Source organism: Vanacampus margaritifer, chromosome 1 (genome assembly GCF_051991255.1).
Source record: "Vanacampus margaritifer isolate UIUO_Vmar chromosome 1, RoL_Vmar_1.0, whole genome shotgun sequence".
NCBI classification, from domain to species: Eukaryota; Metazoa; Chordata; class Actinopteri; order Syngnathiformes; family Syngnathidae; genus Vanacampus; species Vanacampus margaritifer.
In genome coordinates, this window is record NC_135432.1 from 25,855,038 (window position 1) to 25,876,904 (window position 21,867).

At 38.5% G+C, this 21,867-nt stretch overlaps 1 protein-coding gene across 1 annotated transcript; it reads right to left on the minus strand.

Moving 5' to 3' along the window:
- Positions 1-222: 222 nt before the first annotated feature.
- Positions 223-20,983, minus strand: pik3cd (phosphatidylinositol-4,5-bisphosphate 3-kinase, catalytic subunit delta). The gene is made up of 23 exons (XM_077543327.1): positions 20,773-20,983; positions 19,099-19,285; positions 17,846-18,074; positions 17,031-17,254; positions 16,690-16,866; positions 14,616-14,771; positions 13,159-13,248; positions 10,731-10,952; positions 9,714-9,810; positions 7,453-7,583; positions 7,326-7,376; positions 7,063-7,230; positions 5,745-5,866; positions 5,521-5,664; positions 5,346-5,445; positions 3,848-4,008; positions 3,329-3,438; positions 3,159-3,237; positions 2,907-3,074; positions 1,912-2,035; positions 1,379-1,524; positions 1,164-1,296; positions 223-1,088 (listed from the first exon to the last, which is right to left on the minus strand). Exons 2-23 carry the CDS (start codon positions 19,237-19,239, stop codon positions 951-953), a joined length of 3,111 nt encoding a protein of 1,036 aa, XP_077399453.1. The 5' UTR covers positions 19,240-19,285; positions 20,773-20,983; the 3' UTR covers positions 223-950.
- Positions 20,984-21,867: the final 884 nt, after the last annotated feature.

Consider the following 21,867-nt stretch of genomic DNA (forward strand, 5'->3'; position numbering starts at 1 on the left):
ACCTGGGGGGAGGGGGACATGCAAGCACTGGGAGACCTTGCAAATAGGAGGACTTGAGCTAAGAAAGCACATAAAGCTATGTAAATATGTATATGTAACGATGTAGTGCAAAAAGAATGAGCATAATTCTCCAGAGGGTTACATAAATATACAGTAGTCAAACAGCAAGTTCGGCAGCAAGGACAAACTCTGGAATGGCATCTGACACATCAGTCATAAAAATACAGTCAAAATGAGACTTCATTATCAGAAACAAGAAATACACAATCAGACATAGTACTGAGTACTGCATCCCATTAAAAATGTACACCCTGCCATATTTGAGGAAATGACATGAGACTATGTTTGCCGTACACTCAAAGCTTGTCTCATCAGTCACAACCGACAACCGAACATCTGTCCTTAGCACCTAAGAATAGAAAATACATTCAACAATCATTGTAATAAACTTTTAAACTTTTTTAAAACAGAATTTTACATGGTGCAACATAATCTGATTCACAAAGTAAAGGCCTCAGACTCGGATGAATCAATTAACACCATTATCAAATCTCCCCAACTACTCGGAGTGCAAAGGCAACATACTGCGAATGAACTTAAATAGCTGTAAAACACCTTTGCAAATATATATGTATATATTATTATTATTATTATTTTTTTACAAGTGATTAACATTAAATAGCATACAAAGAAATCATATATGACCCATTACTGTCCAAAACAGACGGTGTATGTTGTATAGTGCAATGTTGTGGTTAACTAATATTCCTTACTAACATTCATCTATGGCTCAACGGTTATTCCAGTGTCTTTGCTTGCCTGTTACTTCCTTTCTTCTTCAATCACTTGTAAACAATCGTCCAATGCCATTTGTAAAACTAGACGTCCGATTGTGTTCTCTTGCCTTTTCTGTCCGTTATATTGTCATTTTAGTTCTACTTGCTTTCCTTTTATGGTCTGTTGTCTTTGGCCAGTGAATGCATCATCCAGTTGACTTTGGTCTTCCAGCTTTCTCGCAGAGCCTCGTTGAACTTCACTTTGAAATTCTTCAGTGCCTCTTCCTCTGGTTTGCCCAAAGCTAAAGAGTCCTGGGAAAACAACAAAGCACGCCATAATTATGATTCCCTTCCCCACTTTGATTGGCAGGCATGATTTGTGCATACCTTTAGGTATTGAATATCCTTGAAGGAAGAGAGTTCCGGCAGTCCAGCTGCCTTCATCATCGCAAAGAGGTTGACAAAAAGCGTCCCGTTTCGACAAAGGATCTTATACGCCCGCTCGCAGTATTCCCTGAATCTGACAACAAGGATGCAAGATTCAGTCATAGAAACCCTTGTGAATATTCAGACTCATAAAAAAAAAGAAAAAGAAATTATACCTCTCAAACTTCTCACTGTTGTTCGTCCGTCCTTGTTGGATGACATGGACAAAGTCGTACGTCAAAATAAAAGGCACACGTTCCCTGTTGATGCCCAGTTTGCGCTTGAAGTTGCCCAGGAAATGTCCAAAGTCTATGTGAAACAGCTAAACAACAGCTGACCAGTCATATACCGTAGAGACACTTAGAAGTTTAAAAAGTTACATTTTACTGACTAATCTGAGAATCAATGTAATGGAAGTTTGTCCGCGAGCAGAATTATGCAAAATCTGCTAAAAACCTCTACAGATCTCCATGAAAGTTTGTGGAGGGTGGTCCCAAACTAATGGATCCACTCACTAATGGCCTGGCACTAAATTGCTCTAATACAGAGGTTACCAATGTGGTGCGCCTGGGCCTGTTCTAAAAATAGCTTGATTGGACAAAATGTAAACACTGGCAAATACTTAAAGAAAGAAGTGATGCATATTGACCTTTCTGTTTCCCATTTACGGTGACTAGGCGAGATAGAAAATACCTTATGTAAATCTCACCTGTCCAGTTTCCCTGATCATTATATTGTCATTGTGACGGTCTCCGATGCCCAAGATGTAAGTAGCTACACAGTAGCCAGCACAAGACAGCGTAAACTCCTCGATTGCTTGTTCCAGTTTGTCTCTGGAAAAACAGGAAGAATGAATAGCTAAGTGTTTCTTCAACATGTTATTTTTTGTTCATCATATAGCTTTTTAAACAGAGAAGGCCTTGATTTTTTATTTTTTATTGTTTGAGCTTCAGCTGGTCAACTAGAAGCTATGATACAAGAAAATTGCCATGTCAACTTGATTTGCATAACACATCTAAAAGTAGTTAACACTAGGGCTGTGCATGAATCGGTAGTGGCTTGAATCGAGTTGCAAATTGCCAATAAAAACAAACTCCAACCAGTATATTTGGATTCGAGTCAGAACGAGTCATAGTTTATTGTAACGTGCATTGTCACAAAGGAATGTTTGACCAGCATTCACGTCTCAGTGTGACTGATGTATGTATGTGGGCAGTGTATGCATGAAAGTGCTACGTTTGAGCATGACGGCTGCAAGTGGTTAAGTATCAAATTGCTGAACACAACATATTAGTTTGCCATTAATAGGCTTTTTAATGTCGGAAACATGAAATTCACGATGTATGTTCACAGACAACAGCGCCATTAGGGATTTGAGGCATCGCGACAAAAATCTCATTTGGGCCCTCTACACCAATGCTGCATAAATGATAATACTATTTTATAGGGACCCTGCAGAATCATGGGCCTTTAGAATGTCAATGTTGATTTGATTCAAAATTACTATTTTTTGTTTTATCAGAAATAACTATTTACAAATAGTGTTTTTTATTATTATTTTAATTCAAATTATTATGACATAATTTACAACACCAGGCACAACATTAAGGTAAAACAGTTTATATACATTACCTCAGAGTTGTAATTGATTCCCATCAATCCTCAATAATCCCCCCCCCCCCATCCCATTTTCTGGATACTCACTCTGGATTCTTGGATTTGAGCCAGTTGAGCAAGGCATCCTTGTTGAAGGCAGCAGTTGCGGCACTGTTGCTGTTGTTTCGTTGGATATTGGCGATGGTGTCCGCGTTCTTCACCACCTCAATAAAGCCCATCTTGTTCCCAGTGGATAAGCAGCCATAAGGAATCATTCTGTTCTCAAAAGAAAAAAAAATCAGATGAGTATAAGTACAGTCCTTCCAGGGTATGCTTTGCAGGACTATAAATAATTTCTACCTGAGATCCAGTCCTTCTTTCTTCCACAAATTCTCCATGAGGTGGATCATCTGGAGAGTCAACATATCTTGTCGAAGATCTGAACAATGAAGGAGTGACAAAATTTACTTCTTCAATCTTTTCAATATCCAATGTTTTTTTTTTTTGGGGGGGGGGGGGGTGCAACTCACCATCCCCATTCTTGAAGATGATGCCCACCATGTCTCCTTGAGTCCAGGGACTCTTATACATCAGCCAGAGTGGTTTCATCTTCGAGTCCATAAATCTGCATTTATCTGCACTACAACACGCAACACTTACAATGAGCACACAACTTTTTAAATCCTGAGATAGAGATTAGTTTGTTTATTAAGTGTACAGTTAATGGTGGAGTAATCCATAACAAAGCAGATTTTGATTTCTCTAAAATATTGTATTGTTAAGTTGATTTCATACAAAACAGAAGCGTCAATGTGATCATACTGTGAATGGCTGCATCTCTAACTGATTGCTCTTAAATGGGATCATTATTATTAATCAACATGACCTGAGATTTTTGCAAAAGGGTTTATTTGTTTATTTAGTTATTACAGATTCTCCCTTTACACGGATAGTAAGGCTCTGTTGCACACCTCTCGGTAAGAACAAGCACTGCCAACTACAACAACTTGAACTAAAACTTTGTCAACTGATATGTGTGTGTGTCTAACCAGATTTCAGCGAGGATGACGCTGGGGTTGAGTGGTGACAGCAGGTTGGACAAAGCATCCGACTCCTGTCTGATGAACAGCTTCAGGTCCTCAGCAGTCAACTTCTGGGGGCCTGATCTGACAAAGTCACTGAGGACCTTCATTTTGCCTTGAGCCTCGTTCTGTGACATGGGCAACATTAAGACATTTCAATGCATACCCATTGGGTTTATCGATTTGTTTCGTGCATCTTTTCAAGTTCTTTATGTTATCAACAGTGTTGGGTAGGTTTCTTCTGAAACGTAATGCACATTTGACAGGTATCAAAACTGAACTTGGATGACCTGTAGATCTCATCACATCAGGATGTGCTAATGTAGCATCTGATTTATTACACTATGGGGTAGTGGTGTGCTCAAAAAACCGATACGGCAATACATCGTTGCGGGCCTCATTGCAATACACGTATCGATACGCTGGCGACAAAATCGATATTGCTGGTTAACTTTAAATAGGCAGTTAAAGCAAGGTTGCTTGTGCAGGAACAGCAGCAGCAGCCTCTGAAGTTTCTCTCATGCACGAGCAGCAGGTGCGGGGAAGGGAGGGCTTGCATTGTACTTCACAAGCAGTCTTTGAAGTCAATTGCCTTCAATTAGTCCACGTGTTGCATGAGCCAGCGGAGGCCTTGAGTGCTTGTAGTTTGCATTGTAGCCTTCTTATTAAACTCATTTACTGCCATCGACGGCTATAGACGTCAAAAATTAATTTGAACTATTTCTATTAGTTTAACCTTTTTCCCACTTTTGTTAACAAGAGTATGAATACCTAGATTTTTTAAAATTGTATTAGAACAGATATAAAATTTGTTATTAATCGTGAGTTAACTAGTTCAGTCATGCCATTAATTACGATAAAAAATTGTAATCGCCTGACGCCCCTAATTTTTTAATAATCTTCTTAAAAAAAAAAAGATTATTAAAAAGAATTAAAGAAAATATTAAATAAAAGATTATTATAAATTAGGGGCATCAGGTGATTACAATTTGTAATCGTAATTAATCGCATGACTTCACTAGTTAACTCCTGATTAATCCCACATTTTATATCTGGTCTAAATGTACCCCCCAAAAAATTCTAGGCTTTCATACTCTTGTTTACAAAAATGAAAAAAAAAGTTAAACTCGTAGAAATAGTTAAAATTAATTGTTGACGTCTATTGCTGTCAATGGCAGTGAATGAGGTAAAAAAAAAAAAAAGTGTTTGTGTGAAGTCTGTTTTAAAAATAGCCCATCAGTGATTGGATACCGCGTCAGAGGAAGAATAAAAAATTGTTTACTTATAAGCTTAGCATGGTACATGTTTCTTAATATACCCTTTTTTCTTTATTTCGTTTAAAAATAAATAGAATGTGATACATGAAAAAATGCTAATGATATTGTAGTCACTCGCACGTCGATTTTGCACGGGGGTTTGAGTGCTCTCATTGCTTCTGCAGATTCATATACAACAAGTGGAGTACCTGTTTGGTTAAGAGTTTGATGTGGTGGATGTTGCCCCTGCAATAGGCCTCGAGAATCAGGCCAAACCTTAAACTGACAGATGGCACGTGTACCTCTGACCTAAAATCAAGAGAAAGTCTTCAAGACCAGATGCACATGTCCTTTCCGTTCGCTGCTGCGCTGTCCGTGCCTCACCTGAGATGCCAAAAGAGAAAGTGCCCAATCCTCCTATTGAGTAAGGCTCTCTCCAGCAGGAACGTCGTGAGGTCACAGTCTAGATAAGACTCGTACTTAAGGACCTGGACCAGTTGGATTAAATACTGCAGTAGTTCGTCATCGCTGTGGGCAGAGAACGTGTTTCTCAAACGATAGCGTTCTTCATGAATGACAAGCGACAACGTGGATACAAATTTGACTACCTGAGCTTCCTGAGGCACCTGATGGTGAAAGAACGGACCGCGGGGTCTGGGAAACTGTAATCTAAGAGCTCCAAGGCGGGGATGGCAGGAAGTTCTGGCCAGTTCCTCAGAAGACTCACCATCTAAAGAGTCATAATGCATGTTGATTATTATTATTATAAATGTCAGTTTGCATCAGTCTTCTCTTCTTCACAAAGACAACTTAACAAAGTGTTCATTATGGTTGTAGTTTGTGTTGGTGTGCAACTGCATTGCATCATCGCCTGCGAGCCTGTTTAGCCTAAATAGTTAACGAGAGAGCCAAAATATTAGGAACAGTTCACAGTATGATGCAATAATGCAAAGACCAATTTAATACAGATACATGGAGTGTGATACGATTCAAGGACGATTTGCGATTTGATTCAATACAATCCTGTTGGATCAGTTTCTTGGTGTCATTTGACATACAATGAGAATTAACTTGCCGGTACTATATATGTGGCAATTCCTTGTAAGATATATCTCGCCAATAAAAAATGATTTGATATGTATCTCAATATATTTTAAAGCACTCGCATCTTTTAAATCAAAGTTGATTTCAAATCGGGTTTGTTACAGGGATATGCAATACAGTTCCACAATCAGAATTATGAACATCTTGTTAAATTATTACCCCTCTATTATTATTAATTATTATCATCATTACTTTTGTAAAGGCAGAATTCAGCCCTTGTGGTTGGTCAGTGTATTTATTTACTGTATGCATATGGGTGAAAAAAAAAGTGTTTGAACTTCAAAACTAGATCGATCACACTTAACATGTTAGTTTTCTCAAAATTAACTCATTCACTGCCATTGACGGCTATAGACGTCAAAAATTCATTTGAACTATTTCTATTAGTTTAATTTTTTTTCCACTTTTGTTAACAAGAGAATGAAAACCTAGATTTTTTAAATTATACTATTAGAACAGATATAAAATGTGTGATTAATCGTGAGTTAACTATTGAAGTCAAGTGATTAATTATGAGAAAAAATTTTAACCGCCTGGTAAGACTTAGATTATTAAAAATTCGGGGCGTCAGGCAATTAAAAATTTGAATCGTAATTAATCGCATGACTTCACTAATTAACTCACAATTAATCACACATTTTATATCTGTTCTAAATGTACAATAAAAAAAGTATAGGTTTTCATACTCTTGTTAACAAAAGTAGCTTTTTTTTTTAATGAATTTTTGACGTCTCTAGCCGTCAATGGCAGTGAATGAGTTAATCAGATCAACTTGTAATTTATTAACACATTTTTAAGATATCCAAAAACAATCCCTGGTACCTGGATGACATCCTCTCTCTTATTCCACTTGGTGATGAGGAGCAGCTTGGAAAGACTTTCCGGATAATGGTCTCGGACTACCGTGCGCAGCTTCCACAACAGCTCCTTCTCATCCTCAAAGAATTCTGTGTAGTTTTTGTTGTCCATTATTTCTTTCAGCTTCATGTTCTGCGTAGAGCAAAAATAATGCAACAAGAGAAAAAAAAACACAACCAATATTTTCATATAATGTAGATGTGAGCGATAAAGTATAAAATATGAACCTCCTCTTTTGTTGCAACAGCTGCATCACCATTTGTCTCCATAGCACTTATCTGGAAGGACAGTCAGTTTAATTGACTGAATGAAATATACTTGAAGCAAAACGTCAAGTGTTTTTGCAACGAGCACCTTGTCTAGAGGAGGATAGCAAAGAGGGTGGGGCCTGATGTTCGAGAAGCGAATGAGAAGCCCAGCTGCACTATCCACATTGGGATTATTCTCAACTGTTCCCATCGGGTTCAACAGACCACTTTTGTCATCTGAAAGAAAAATGTCACATGTGATACTTTTGATTGTGTCCTGCATGACTGCATTTTCAACCTCATGTTTTAGCTTGCGCAATGGACGATGAGGCACACAAGCCAAGAAGAAAACAACATGAGTCTTCTTACCAAAAATGGACATTTACAATTAACAGTGTTCCTTTGGAGCTTGAGCATAGCAAATGTATTTGCTAGGGGTGTGCCAAAAAATAGATTCTCATTTAGTATGATTCAGAATCGATTTTAAATGTCTCAAAATTGATTTGATTTAAATTATTTTATAATGTCTTGCCTTTGTCTGTGTGTGCCTTTATTTGGAGCGCTGTTCATGTTGTACCCGATTTGCCCACTTAGGGGCAGTGTGGTTCCACACGGTCTAATACACTGTTAAGTTGTAGCCACATTAGAGAGTAGAAGGAAAAAGTCACGATCAAGTTATGCCAATAAAAGTTGTTTTTTTTGCAGTGTGGAGCCCTTCTTTTGAGTGATAAAGTGCCGCGCGTAGCGGGCTGATCAGCATTAGCGAGTCAGACTGGAGTAGATCATTACAATTCCTTGCACATCTATAGATTGAAGCAAAAATCATTGTCAATCAAATCATTTTGAATCAAAAATCGCTCTTAATCTATTTTGAATCAAATCACAGCCCCAAAAATCGGAATTTAAACTTGAGACATTCAAAAATTCCCACCCCTAGTATTTACTCTATTAAATGTGTTTTTGTTTTTCAACAAGCCTGACTGCTTCACAGTTAAGGTTCTGGGTATGGATCTCGAGCCTGGCATTTTGTTGTGGAATTTGCATGTTGAATTTGCCTATTTTCCTCATATTTGTGTGGGCTTTACTCTGGCTTCATCACGTTTGAAAAGGTGCGAATGTGAGAGTGAATAGCGGTCTTTTTCCTGCGAACTTGTAGTTACCAACAGATACAGTAGATGTTGAACATTTCCCATTTCAATGTTATGGCCACTGGATTATTAGTTTTAATTTATATTGATATGAATTGAGTACTCATACTGGTATCAGTCTAAACAAAAGTGGTACCCAACATCGCCAATTTTTACTCTATGCTAGTTTCATTTCAAGGGAACCCCGACTGTTATGACAAGTTTGCTCGATATTATTTATTTGGTTGTTACTAACATAACAATGAGATTTATTTTTCAAAAATCATTTCCAGTTGAATACATTTTGTAGAAACTTTATTTGGACATACGCCGCCATTGTTATTTACTTCGCAAAGCATTCAGTGCGTAGTGACGTAGAACGGCGGCAGGCTCTCTGCCGAGCAATGTGAAACGACTATAAAGAAAGCAAGTTTAGCCTCGTAGCGTTCCTAAAGAAACAACATGCGATCGGGAGAGTCACCCTCCCCCACACAGTGCTCTCGTCATTCACCAGACGCATTCCAGAGTTTTGATCGTCCCTTTAGGAACGCTTCGGAGGCTTACCTTGCTTTCTTTATGGGAGTTTCACATTGGTCGGCAGAGAGCCTGCCGCCGTTCTACGTCACTACGCACTGAACGCGTTGCGACGTAAATAACAATGGCGTGGTTCACACTCCATCCGCTTCAGCTCTTTTATCTGTGCACCACTCTAAGGAAATTGGCAAATGCTTTCAAGGAATACGTCCAAATTAAGTAAACTGGAAATGATTTTTTGAAAAATTTATCTTATGGTTATGTTAGTAACAACCAAATAAATAATATAGAGCAAACTTGTCATGACAGTCGGGGTTCCTTTTAAGTAGTTAACTTCACTCTCACACGTTCACTTTATTATATTTATATTGTTGTACAGTCACAGTTAAACTTTTTATGGTACCAGTCTGAGCCTGAAAAATACTGTATTTATTATTATTATTATTTCCATCCATTTATCTATCCTTTTTCCATCGTGCATGAGGTGGAGCCTATCCCAGCTGACTGACAGGTGGAAGGCGGTATACACCCTGCACTAGTTGTTAGCCAATCGCAGGCCACATAAAGATAAACAACTTTTCACACTCACGTTCACACACACGGATGATTCAAGAGCCTTTGTGGTTTTTGTAATGTGGGATGAAGCCGGAGCACCAGAAATCTATTTGTAATTTTGATGTCCCGATAATGCGCTTGCTGTAAGTACCAGGAACAGACGGCCATGTGGACAAAAGAACCTCGCCGGTCTTCAGCTGGTTCTTGTAGTCAAACACCATGATGTTCCCCCAGGCTATTGGACAATCCTAAAAAAAAAACACAGATCACAAAATATATAGCGTATTTCGTCTGAAATCCATCTCTGTTGTGTAGCATAAGCCATGTCCAAAATTAGCGTTACTTCCGTTGGCCTTTCTAGCACACGTCTGTGGCACTTCTCTTCCAAGCAACAGAAGAGAGAAGTGTCGCAGAAAGCAGAAGTGAGGCTACCTGAGTCCATTACTGTACCATGTCGGTGACCAGAGTTGCTGTAATGAGAAAACTCTGGAGTTGATCGGTCAATTGTCACATTGTACTGAACATGTGGTAGTATCATTGTAGTGTATGATTCCAATGAGCCTTGGGAAAAACATACCTTGATCATGGTTATAGTTAAGGAGCCGTATAGTATAAATAAGTTGTGTTACAGGTAGTACTGGTGCCTATTTGCTATTGTTTTATACATGTTGAAAACGATTCGTATCCCGTTTTTGAGAAACACATTGTTTCACATTCACACTTGAGTTTTATTACAGTGTGACTCAGATCTGTAAAGCAAACAGCCTGGAATACCTCACGAGGGCAGGAAGCAATAATATTTTCACGACTGGTTACTTTTACTTTTACAGCTTGGCTGAACTAAAAGGTGTCACGGTTTGGCCAAGTGTGGTTGCATTCATTGGAAGTTTGTCTCGGTTTAGCTTTTGGTTTGACGACTCTTTACAGACTAGTTACCAGAAAAGGGAAGTCAATTCAATTTTAAACGGTACAGTAGGCGGGGGTGTCGCAGAAGCTGAATCGTGTAAAGATGAATTTAGTATTCCCTTGAAAACGTTTGCCAACTTCCTTAGAGTGGTGCACAGATAAAAGGGCTGAAGCGGATGAACCACAGTCGGGCCCATTGAACACGCTTGCAAAACTTGACACATACACACAGAGGAAACTCATCTTACTCATCACCACTCACCGCTTTCTTATTCTTCTTTTTGGTGCCTCTGGGCTTTTTGGCCTTGTCGAAGACGGCGTAGAGGGCAAAGCAAAGGCGGCTCATGCGAGGCAGGTCCGCCACGATGATGTCAAATTCCATCTTTTGGTCCCACAATGGCTCCGAGCACACTGTCACCTCGGAGCTGGTCACCACCTTACAGAGCAGCTCACTGCCATGGAAGAGGCCAGCCTGCACCACAAGCTGGTGGGGGCATAAAAAAAACCCCCCACATATTAAGTGGGTAATGCAATAATAGCATTTTACTGCAATTTAGCCCATTACTACAGGGCTGGTTCAATTTTCTATTGTAATGACTGACTAGACATGGTCTTTCCCCCGGTCATATCCATTAATTAATCATATAAAAAGCATCAGTGCTGACATTTTGACTTGACTTCAATCACTCAGTTTGTCTTGTTTCATTTCTCTTTAAATACTCCCTCTGTTGTTCATTATGCAACATTGGATGAGAGACATTACAACAGCAATACTGATCATGTGAAATGATGTTTCTCAGTGTCCATGCATGCCAAGTAAAATGTCATTCAATTTCAGCCCCCCCAGCCTTTTCTGAGTTGAAAAGAAATAGACAATTTAGCAAAAATATGAGGCGGCTTCCCCCCAGACACCCCCTCACTCCTTTTTTTTAAGCACCAAACTGAAGTATAATACATATTTTTAACTCATTTGCTCAAAAAAAACGTATAAATATGTTCTATTTAACATGTTTTAAGTGTCCTAAAGATGTATTTAAACGCTTTTTTAAAAATGTTTTTTTTTGCTAGAGTATACAGAAGAAGGCTTTGATGCAGCCTCTCAACTGCAAAGAACGGTTGAAGAAATGGTAGTTAGTACACAAATGGCCAGCAGGTGGCAGCAGAGCATAGGAACTGAACCAGGGGCCATGTTGAAAAAAAGCTTATTACTCACATTTCTAAATAGATTTGTGAATAATGATGAAACGTAGCTATATTCTAATGCTAATTGCTGCGAAACGTTAACAGATACAAATATTTATATATTTTCTGGATGAAAGAAGAGACTGTAATCTTTCTTTTGGTAGGTTCCATGTTTTTATAGCAATAGAACACAATATTTTGTGGGCCTTGCAAAGTCAGTCAAAATCCAGTAAAATTGCCGGGAGTGAACTGGATTGCTTCTGTGAAAATAGCTGGGAGTGAATTAGTTAATCTGTGGTAATATAAAAAAAACAATAGTTATTTGAGTTTGTAAACATAAAAAAATCCTCGTATACCGCCATTTTTGGTCTCCTTTGGGACACATCAACAATATGTTAGCTAACAATAAATAAGCCTAGAGTGGCTGTCTCTCATGCTGAGGGTCATATAGGATCGTTCCTCAACCCTTGAGTATTTTATTGTTGTTGTTTAAATTTACTCTACGAAATTTACTGTGATGTAATGTTGGCCTATTAATTTATTTTTAATTTGTTATTAGACTAGTGTTCCACAAGTGTTTAAGTGAAAGTTAACGCCGAAGGAGTGTAACACATTACAATTCAGAGTCAGTAACATAATAATACTTAACACTTTCAAAAGACAGCAATGTGACATGACATTTTGGAAGCAACTTGCCCACCACGGTTAGAGGATGGGGGCATGAAATGTAGCGTGGAAGCTTGTGTGACAGTGGTTGATATACATGCTCGACGAGATGATTAAGCGTTTCCTGTGTCACTCAGGCGATGAGTCAAAGGGTGTACACTTTGTATTTCCCCTCAATACACGGCCACTGGAGTCAAAATCCAATATTGTGCGACCATTCATGTCCTGCCCTTTGCCAAATCAAGATAGTCCACGTCTGTACTGACTAAATATATGAGCGTGGATTCTCCCCCAGGGGCGTGTTTTCAAGCATCTGCCTGCCAACAACTGACATGACTGATCATTATATGACAGGACACGTTTACCGTGAGTCATAAGGCAGCAGCTGGAAGTGCACTTACACAAGGCAAAGCAACCTAAACGCTAACATAGTTAGAGTCCAATACGATGACACACAGTCACCCATTTAAAGGATTCCCTCCGTATATTGGGGCTGGAGAAAAAAAAGTAGATATGGATTATTGTTGAATGATAAACGGTGTCATTTTTCAACAAACAAGATGGCTCCCTAAATGTGTCAACAATAGAGGCGAAAGAGAGAGAGGGAGGGCTTTCTCAGAATCTACAACCCAGAATGAGGCATCGACAAAACAGATATAGGCCCTCCCCACTTCCTGTTTTGAAACTTTAACCAACCGCTATGATGAATTATGGGAAGCGTGTGGTCTGAACCGATGTATCCCCCCAGCCCCCACCCATGTCATTTATATGTCAAACTATCTTTTAGTACAAGAGAAATGGAGATATTGTATAGAAAAAAAAACACTGGGATGCACACCTACCTTCATTCCTTCATCTGCATTGACTCGACTGCCTTGTAACAGGTGGATGTAAAAAGGTTCATGGATGGACCACAGGGACGATGTGTTCTGCTGCATGAGCAAGTCAGAGGAGAAAGGACATTTATTCCCTCACACGCCTCCATTGTGTACAATTATATTGCATAGACTGCATGCATGTCATGTTGCTCCACTTTCCTATTGAGAAGTATTTCAAAACGTTGATGTAAAAAAATGTATGTTTAGTAGGAACTAGAAGAAACAGAATCACTTTATATGGTGCTTTAATTTTGCTCTGCTGCACACTTTGGTGTCCCTGCAATAGCTGTGAGTCAACTGAAGTGAAATTAATTTGATCAGATAAACTGCATTATAACAAGGATTCTTTAGAATCCTTATAATGCGGCTTATCTGTTGTGGACTAATTTCCTTCCTGCGCGTCTTTCTAGCTTCCTGCACCTGTCAGCCCCTAGTTTGCCATTCAAAAATCAAAAATGGGTGTGACTGGCACATGCAAATTTATTTCATTGGCTGATGAGGTTATGATTGAGCCATATGAATGAATTCTACCTGGTTGTGTTCACATTATATTTAGACCAGTTGTTAAAATATATATATTTTTAAATAATTTTACAACAGTTACATTGATTCTGGTGACTTTCCATTTCATTTATTTACTATAGAAAATGTTGTTTTCAAATTGCATGTCACTTTCACAGTAGCTGGATATAGTTACATTTTTATAATGTAAAGTTCAATAATTAACCGCACAAATATGTTGTTGAAGGAGAAATTGGAATAAAAAACAAAAGAATAAATGGTGGACAAGTAGTGCAGAGAATGGATGGATGGATGGATAAAGCACATGTTTTTCATAATCCCTTTAACATCCTATTTTATAACAGGGGTGGGCCTTTTCTTTTTAAAACAGGTTCGCTCTTTATAGATTAGTAAAAAAAAAAAGAAGTTACAATGTGTACAGTATGCAAAACCATGTATTTTTATAATAAAAAAAAAAATTAATCTTCAATTTTAAAATGGATAATTAATCATAATTATAATCAACCAATTATTCAATAACAATGAATGATAAATGCACTAAAGATGTAAAATAGCTTGTTTAGTTTATTTACAATAAATTAGTACAGTTAGTAAATGGGGTAAAGTGAAATGAATGCAACAAATACAAGAGGATTCTTGATAATGTAAATGCTAGAACAAGGGCCACACTTTGTCTCCCTGCTCTCCAATGTCTTTGTCAAAATAAATTCCCTGCTCTCCAGTGTCTGCATCTACATTCAAAGCAAGCAAGAAATCAAATGTCAATTATTTACATTGTGACGCTCAGCACGTTTCAAGTGTGCCAAAGTCCATGATGTCCCAGTGGAACAACTGTGACCACGACCGGAAGAGTGTGAGAAGTGTTTGTGAAAGACACCACATGTCCGCTGACCTCTTACCTTCTTGATAGGCAGAGGGGGAGGTCTGGACAAGGAGCGACTCTTGCACACCTGACTACACATCCGCCCGTGCTCCTCTTGATACTTGCTGATGGTGGAGTGGTGCACCATGGTCAGATGAGGATTTTGCCCATTTCTCAAACAGGAGAAAATGTACTGGATAAAAGAAAAGAAAAGGAAAGGTGGCTTTGCATGGAGGGACAGCAGGCAGAGGCATATTTGTACAGTAATAAGCTTGACTTAAAATTCTCCTATCTGCACTAACTCTAAGATCAAAGATTGTATTCTTAAATTAAAAACCAATCATGGTTCCTCTGTTTTCTGAAGCTAAACTGTGATTGGTTGTTACCTGAACCCCGAGCAACTATGATGTGATTTTCAGTCGACAGCAAGTGACAAAATGGCTGCCCTCTGAGATGGATAAAAATGGGTGGATTTTGCTACTTAACTCATATTACACAGATGCAATATTAATCAGACTGCCATGTTTAGACTAGACTAAATTTTGGGGTTGACATCCCCTTAAAGACAAATAAATGTGTTGGAAATACTAATACTAAAATCCAAACAGTATTGGACAAGGCAGACAGCAGACAGCAGATTACATGTTTTAATGCGAAACTTCACCCTAAGTGCTCCTTAGAGCGCAGGTTAACTAATGTTTGGGAGGCTGTTTGTTTGCTGTTTAGGTTAATGCAGTCCAAATCTTGTTAGGGCTTGAATGGATGCACTTGTTTCCTGCAGTGCTGCTAGCTGGACTGATATGAGTCAGGCCTGCAGGTAGCATCACTGGCCTGGGCTGCCAACCGAACCTTGAATGGTTCATGGTCAATCTACAATTTCTACTTTTTTACATCAATGGAACAAGATGGGCAGAAATTAGGTTTTGGTTTCACTTGTGTCAATATTTCCCCAGAAACTTAATTTTGAAGTGTAGCCCACGGCACATTAAAACTAGCTTTATGCTAAAATAGTTCACAGCTAGCCAAATATAATCCACTAAGACAACCAATGTATTGAAGTAAAATAAATGAAACAAAACAAAACAAACAAGCAAACACAGTTATGAAACAGAATTCCACTTTGTTCCAAACCTTTATACGTACTAGTTTATATCATTAGCTTCTCATACTGTGCAAAAAACACGTTCTGCTTATTTATTTATTTAATAAAATGCAATCCAATATGTGTTAGTCGGTCTGACTTTAGTCCAGCTAAATTAGGAACCTCAACTACAAAATACATTGATAACTTCAGATGCTAGGTAGGACCAACTAGGTTACTTGTGTTCTACTTAACATTTTCTAGCTACCGGTACTTAGCATAGCAGATAGCCTAGCTACTGTCCTACTTTGGTACTTAAACTTTGTGTGAGTGAGAAATCATGCCATTGTATTTATTCTGTGTCATTTATTAAAATTAAATAGCTGAATTTATCAAACAAGCTAACAGTGTGCCATTAACAACAATTTAAAGCTGATTTCCTGGTGTTAATGTAAAGGCTCACCATGAGTAGCCTATTGAGAAAAATGTTAACATGACAAGAGAACAAAACAGTAATTCAAGTTATGAAAACAAATTGCAAAATGTGCTCAATTTCTCAACTTATTGCATCATGATGATTTGTTTGGGTTACTCTTAATTGATGTCTGTTTTGCTAGCAAAGCATGCAAAACAGACATCAATTGTTGGTTTGTTTTGCTAGCAAAGCAAGCAAAAAGTAAAATATTTAGTATTCATATTTCATTTTATTGAGATTTGGTAAATTTTGTCATTTGCATTAATAAATGGTACTTCCTGCAAGCTGTACATGATATAGTTGATCAGAACTATTCTCACAAAAGTTCTTCAAATATTGTGATATCATACTATTATTAGAGATCAGTACAGTCTGAAGTTGCCATGGAAACCAGAGATGCTAGTCTTAACTAAGCACAAGCCAGAATTCCATCCGTATATTATTTTAAGGCCAACTTACTACATCAGTGTATATTAAAATTGCTTTACTTCAACGGAATTTGGAAAGTTTTTTTTTTAATGAAAGACAGCAATGAATAAATTATGATTAACTTACTTTAAACTGGCACAGTGGGTTCCTGCCATAGATGAACTCCCACCTGCCGTTGACCTGTAAGGTGTAGTCCTCGGGCTGTTGTCGCAGCGAGCGGAAGACGGTGGCCTTCTTCTTCAGGGCGCTCCTCATCAGAGCCAGTGGCAGGTCCTGTGGCTCCTGCTGCACCATGAAGCTTTCCTAGCACACATTCACGTTTGCGTCTCAGTCCTCAATGAGATTTTGAAGAGTTGAAAAGTGGAGTTTGTCATGTGGGACGGGTAATGCATTACTCCCCCACAAAAAACTGTAGTTTCTACCCCATCATGTTGTGATTATATGGACTACATACAATATGAACTCACATCACAAGCCTCAAACTTGATGTTGATGAAGATCTTGGTGTTTTGTGACTTGCCACACATCGGCAGAGAGCAGCATGGCTCCAGGTCACACGGGAACATGTATGCCATCCACTGTTGCCATGGCGATACTTGCCGCTGCTGGGACTTCTCCTCGCAGAACGCTCGTATCTTGGTCCGAAACTCGCTCACCTCGTGGTTCTTCTGGGCCTCAAACTCATGCAGACCTGAAAACAACATCACAAACTTGCCAGTCAGTCCCATATTTGAGGTTTATTTCATTTGCTACAACTATTAGACAGTCCGCATTAAGCAGCATACTTTTTTTTTTCTTTTTTCAGGGAGTGGTCTGCTGGGGCAGCAGCTTCTCAGCTGCTGACAGGGGCAAACTGGACAGCCTGATAAGGATGGCCAGTTGTGACTGTGACTCCCACCCAATGCGAGACACCATCAAAGTACTCAGCATTTCCTTCCTTGACAGACTCCTTAACCCCAATGTCTATCAAGTATTTACTGATGCATATATTTTGCTTCATGGTACTGGCTGCTGTTGCTGCTGTTTACATTCACATCTGTATATTATATATACTGTCGTATGTGTTATTTGTGTGCTGATGTCACATTGTCTGATGCTGTAAATATGCTCCTGACGTAAGCATCACATAGACACATACAAGTACTGAACTAGAGGTTTAGACACAATACTTTTCATTGCTTTCTTGTACAAGACGGGGGAAAAAAATGGAGGAAATGCAGATGCTTTGATGTCACTAAATGACCTGATAGCTCGATGGGCATCAAAAGCTGATTTTGCTGACCTTTGCCAATCAAAAAGCTGATTTGGCTGTTGGTGAGTTTCTCAACGCGGTCCCCCTCCCTGGCCACCAGTCTCAAAACACCCATGAAGGGCCGCACGTCACTTATACGCCTCGACTCCTCCTCCAGCTCCTCCCTCTCGCCCGTCTGCTTGATGCAAGTGAAGACGTACGCGTCCGGGTGACCCAGCGCCGTGAACAATGCCTCCCCTCTGGCATTTTCCCAAACCATCTGGGGAAAAAGACAAAACAAATTGCTTAGCAATGCTGTTTGCGTAGGTTTTTTTCTTCTTCCAGAAACATGCATGATAGGTTCATTGAGGACTAAATAGGTGCGAATTTGAGTGTTAATGCTTGTTTGTCTAAATGTAGCCTGTAATTGGCTGTTGGCCAGTCCAGAGTGTAACCTTCCCCTGTCCAAAAGTCAACTGGAATTGGCTCCAATTCACCAGTTTAACATATAGCAGGTATAAAAAGTCTACACGCCCCTGTTCGAGTGCTAGGGTTTTGTGAATAAAAAAAAAAAAGGAGACTAAAATAAACCATTTCAAAACCTTTTCCACCATTAATGTAGTCTACAACCTGTACAATTCAATTGTTTTTGTTTGTTTTCCAAATGTGTTTGGGAGATTTTGTAATGGTCCATGGACTCCATTCAACTGAAACTAAGATTGAACAATTTGCCCCAAATTTCCACAACTCCGTTCAACCAAACAAGCAACAAGCAAGTGTTGGGATCTTCTAACAAAAACTATTTTTCTGGCCTTAATTTAATCCAAAATGTCATAGCCAATAGTTTTTGGGACTGAGATCTATCTTAAAAGTAGTAAATATAATACGGAGACATTTGCACACTGTTGAAACATGCAGAAGAAAATAAAAACAACTTCTAGGCATGAGAAATTCTTACTAAAACACTAAAAATAAACTTCATATGCAACTCTTTTTCTTTTCTTTTTTTACCCTGAAACTACTGGAGCACTTTACATGAAAAAAGAACCTTTCTTAATTATCTTAAAAGCTTCCAAGAGTATCATTATGAAACACAGCTAAATCAAACTGTCTTAGGTGGCAGAGCGGTTGGCATGGAAACAGCACATTCACATTCATAAGAAGATTGGCAGCAAAGCGGCCAAGGAGAAATGCGGCTTGTATAATACCAAAACTTGATACGGAGATGATTCAGCTAGTTTGATTTTTCCTAGACATTTCGGACATAAATCATACGTATACTTTACGGCTGGTGGCGCTCATACCATCTTGATGCTCTTGATGGTGTCCTTGTGAGACACTGGGAATGTGAGGTAGATGCCAGTGGGCAACAGGAAGTCCATCCTGATGCCTTGCTCGCCCTCCCGCTCCCACTCCTCCTGCATCCCATACTTCCCCGGGGGCATGGTGATGATGACGACGGCCTCTCATTTACCGCCAGCCCCTTCGTCACTGCTCACACAAATGTGCATGCTTACAGTATGGCCACCATTGACACATGCGTGTGGCTTTTGTGTCATAACAGGCAGCTTTTTCTAATATCATAAACCTAACATAAGGTAATGAAAATATTAGAAATAGTTTCACAGTGAAGTGGCACGCTAAATTGCAACAGCAATATTAAGTTAATGCTTGTCTTATTTTGAGCATAGAGTTCTAGCTTTGGAATATTCTTGATTGCAAAAGTGATGAATTAAAGACTCGGGGTAGTGAATATTGCACAGGAACTCATGATATAATAATTACGATCTTAATAATTTTTCCAACAATATCAACAGTCTATAGTATAACGACAACTATTATGCCCGGCTGATAGATAAGATATTTATATATATATTAGGGGTGTGCATCTCTCCAGAAAAGACGATTCAATATAGTTTTCAATACGTGGGGTGAGAAATGATTCAAGGATGGTTCGATTTGAAAGTGCAACGATTCAATTTGGTTCGACTCAATTGGAAAGTGTGTGATGCAATTACTTTTTTGTTGTCATCTTACATAGATTTTAATGAACTTGTCAGTACACTCAAAAGTAACCAAATTATGGATCAAAAGTGGACCAATCAACTTTATGGGTCAATTTGACCCAACTTTGTTTGGTTGTTTTACACAAAATGACCCAATTTTCTGACCCAAATAAAGGATCTGACCAATATTTATGAGTTGATTTACACTAAAAGACCCATTTCTTGACTCAAAGTTGGGTCAAATTGACTTAAGTAGAGGATTGGTCCATTTTTGACTCATACTTGGGTTATTTTTTACCCAACTGTTTTTAGAGTATACGGTAAATGTGCTACTTCCTAATAAGATGTATTTCTCCAATAAAAGACAATTTAATGCTTAAATGATTTATTTAAGTGGAACAATCTGATTCGATTCACTTTCGATTTTCCGGTTTGAATCGGTTTATATAAAAAATCAGATCAGGAACTAAAAAGTAATAAAAAAGAATTGAAAATGTATATTAATTGTATGCAATTTGAAGGAAATATTTTGATAATTGGTCTAGACACACGCACGCACACACACACGCACACACACACACACACACACTCACACACGTCGGTGTGACAATCTATAGTTGAAACTTGAAATCATGCTTATTGATTGATTAAAAATTCCATTGCTATATTCATTACAAAAGAAAAAAAATGTGAGTGTTTTTGGAAATGTAATGGTATGCTTCCAACAAATCAATTACAATGTCAGTACAGACATAAAGTAATTCTACACTATTGATTTTGGTAAGGGGACACTTATGTCAGCCGCATAAAGCACCACGATTGCACACGGTACAGTATGTTGACAATAGCAGCAAATGAGGAGAAAGTAAAGTTATTTTGGAAGGAAAACATCTTTAAGGGTAAAACACAGTCTGGTATGAAGCATGACAACACTATGCGCAAATTGGTGTGGAACGAGTGGAAAACACTTGCCTGTGCGAGCCTTACACGCCGGCCATCTACCACTTCGTGGGACTGTCACAGAGAAGATGGAGGTTGCTATACTGCCATCGAGGACAAGAATCACGCATCGTGAGACCTTATTATATCCATTTTGTGGGGTTCACGCCAGGTGCACGAAAGTGTGTGGGCGCCCGCGTGGAAAGCGTCCACGCAGGGATGTGGCGCGCACGCGGAATGAGTGTCTGCGCATGATCTCGCAGGTGCCCGCGGCCAAGGGACCGTCTGACAAAAGTTGAGCTTCTTCCACGCCAGAACAAACGTAAAACACACAAACCACATTCAGAAAGATGCTGTGTATCAAGAAATAAAATTATTATAGAATATTATTGTCTAATTCTTATTAATTGTATTCTAATGCTCCAAATACATTGACCATGAATGAACTTATAAAATGTAAAATAAAAAAAATGGAAAAAGGGTAGTACTTTTCAGTATAAATCTATCGGGTTAAAAAAAGAGGTTGTCATGCTTGAAATTAGACATACTGTATGAAACATAAGAGAATTCAACATAACATTTTAGTTAATGTTTTTTTCTCAACTAAAATCTTACGATGTGATTTTAATGACTCACTTAAAAACAACACAATCTTGAAAATGAATGAATTTGAATGCAAAAGTTTTTAGTTATATAAACATAGCGCAGCCTCCTGAATTTCACCAACTGGATTGTCTATCTATCTATCTATCCATCCATCCAAGAGGCAAGAATTATTCTTTTGTGTCAATTGTTACAATGCTTCTTTGTGCTAGTGTCACCACTGAGCAAGCATCTAAACCTGTGCTTATAATTCATACATAGTGTACATATACTTACATTAAGCACACACAGTACTAATGCAAGTAAGATTTCTATGGTTACGCTTAATGTGCTCCTCATTTGACAAACTGTTTTCAGCATTCAATTTTATAACTCGAGTCTTAAAATTTGTAGCAATCTTTAGATTTTTAATATTCATGTACGAGTTGCAGTAACACCTAAGGCATGTTTGTCTGTTTATCGGTCACTATGGTTATTTTGTTTATGTGCACTCATGTTGCAAATGAACTCCTTAGCTTCAATAAA

Coding starts and splice junctions, on each gene's coding strand:
- pik3cd (XM_077543327.1), bottom strand. CDS start 19,239: ATGCCCCCGGGGAAGTATGGGATGCAGGAGGAGTGGGAGCGGGAGGGC. Junction 14,772..16,689: donor ACCCACTGTGCCAGTTTAAA/GTAAGTTAATCA, acceptor TCTTTTATCCAG/TACATTTTCTCCTGTTTGAG. Junction 7,231..7,325: donor CTGTTGCAACAAAAGAGGAG/GTTCATATTTTA, acceptor TGCTCTACGCAG/AACATGAAGCTGAAAGAAAT.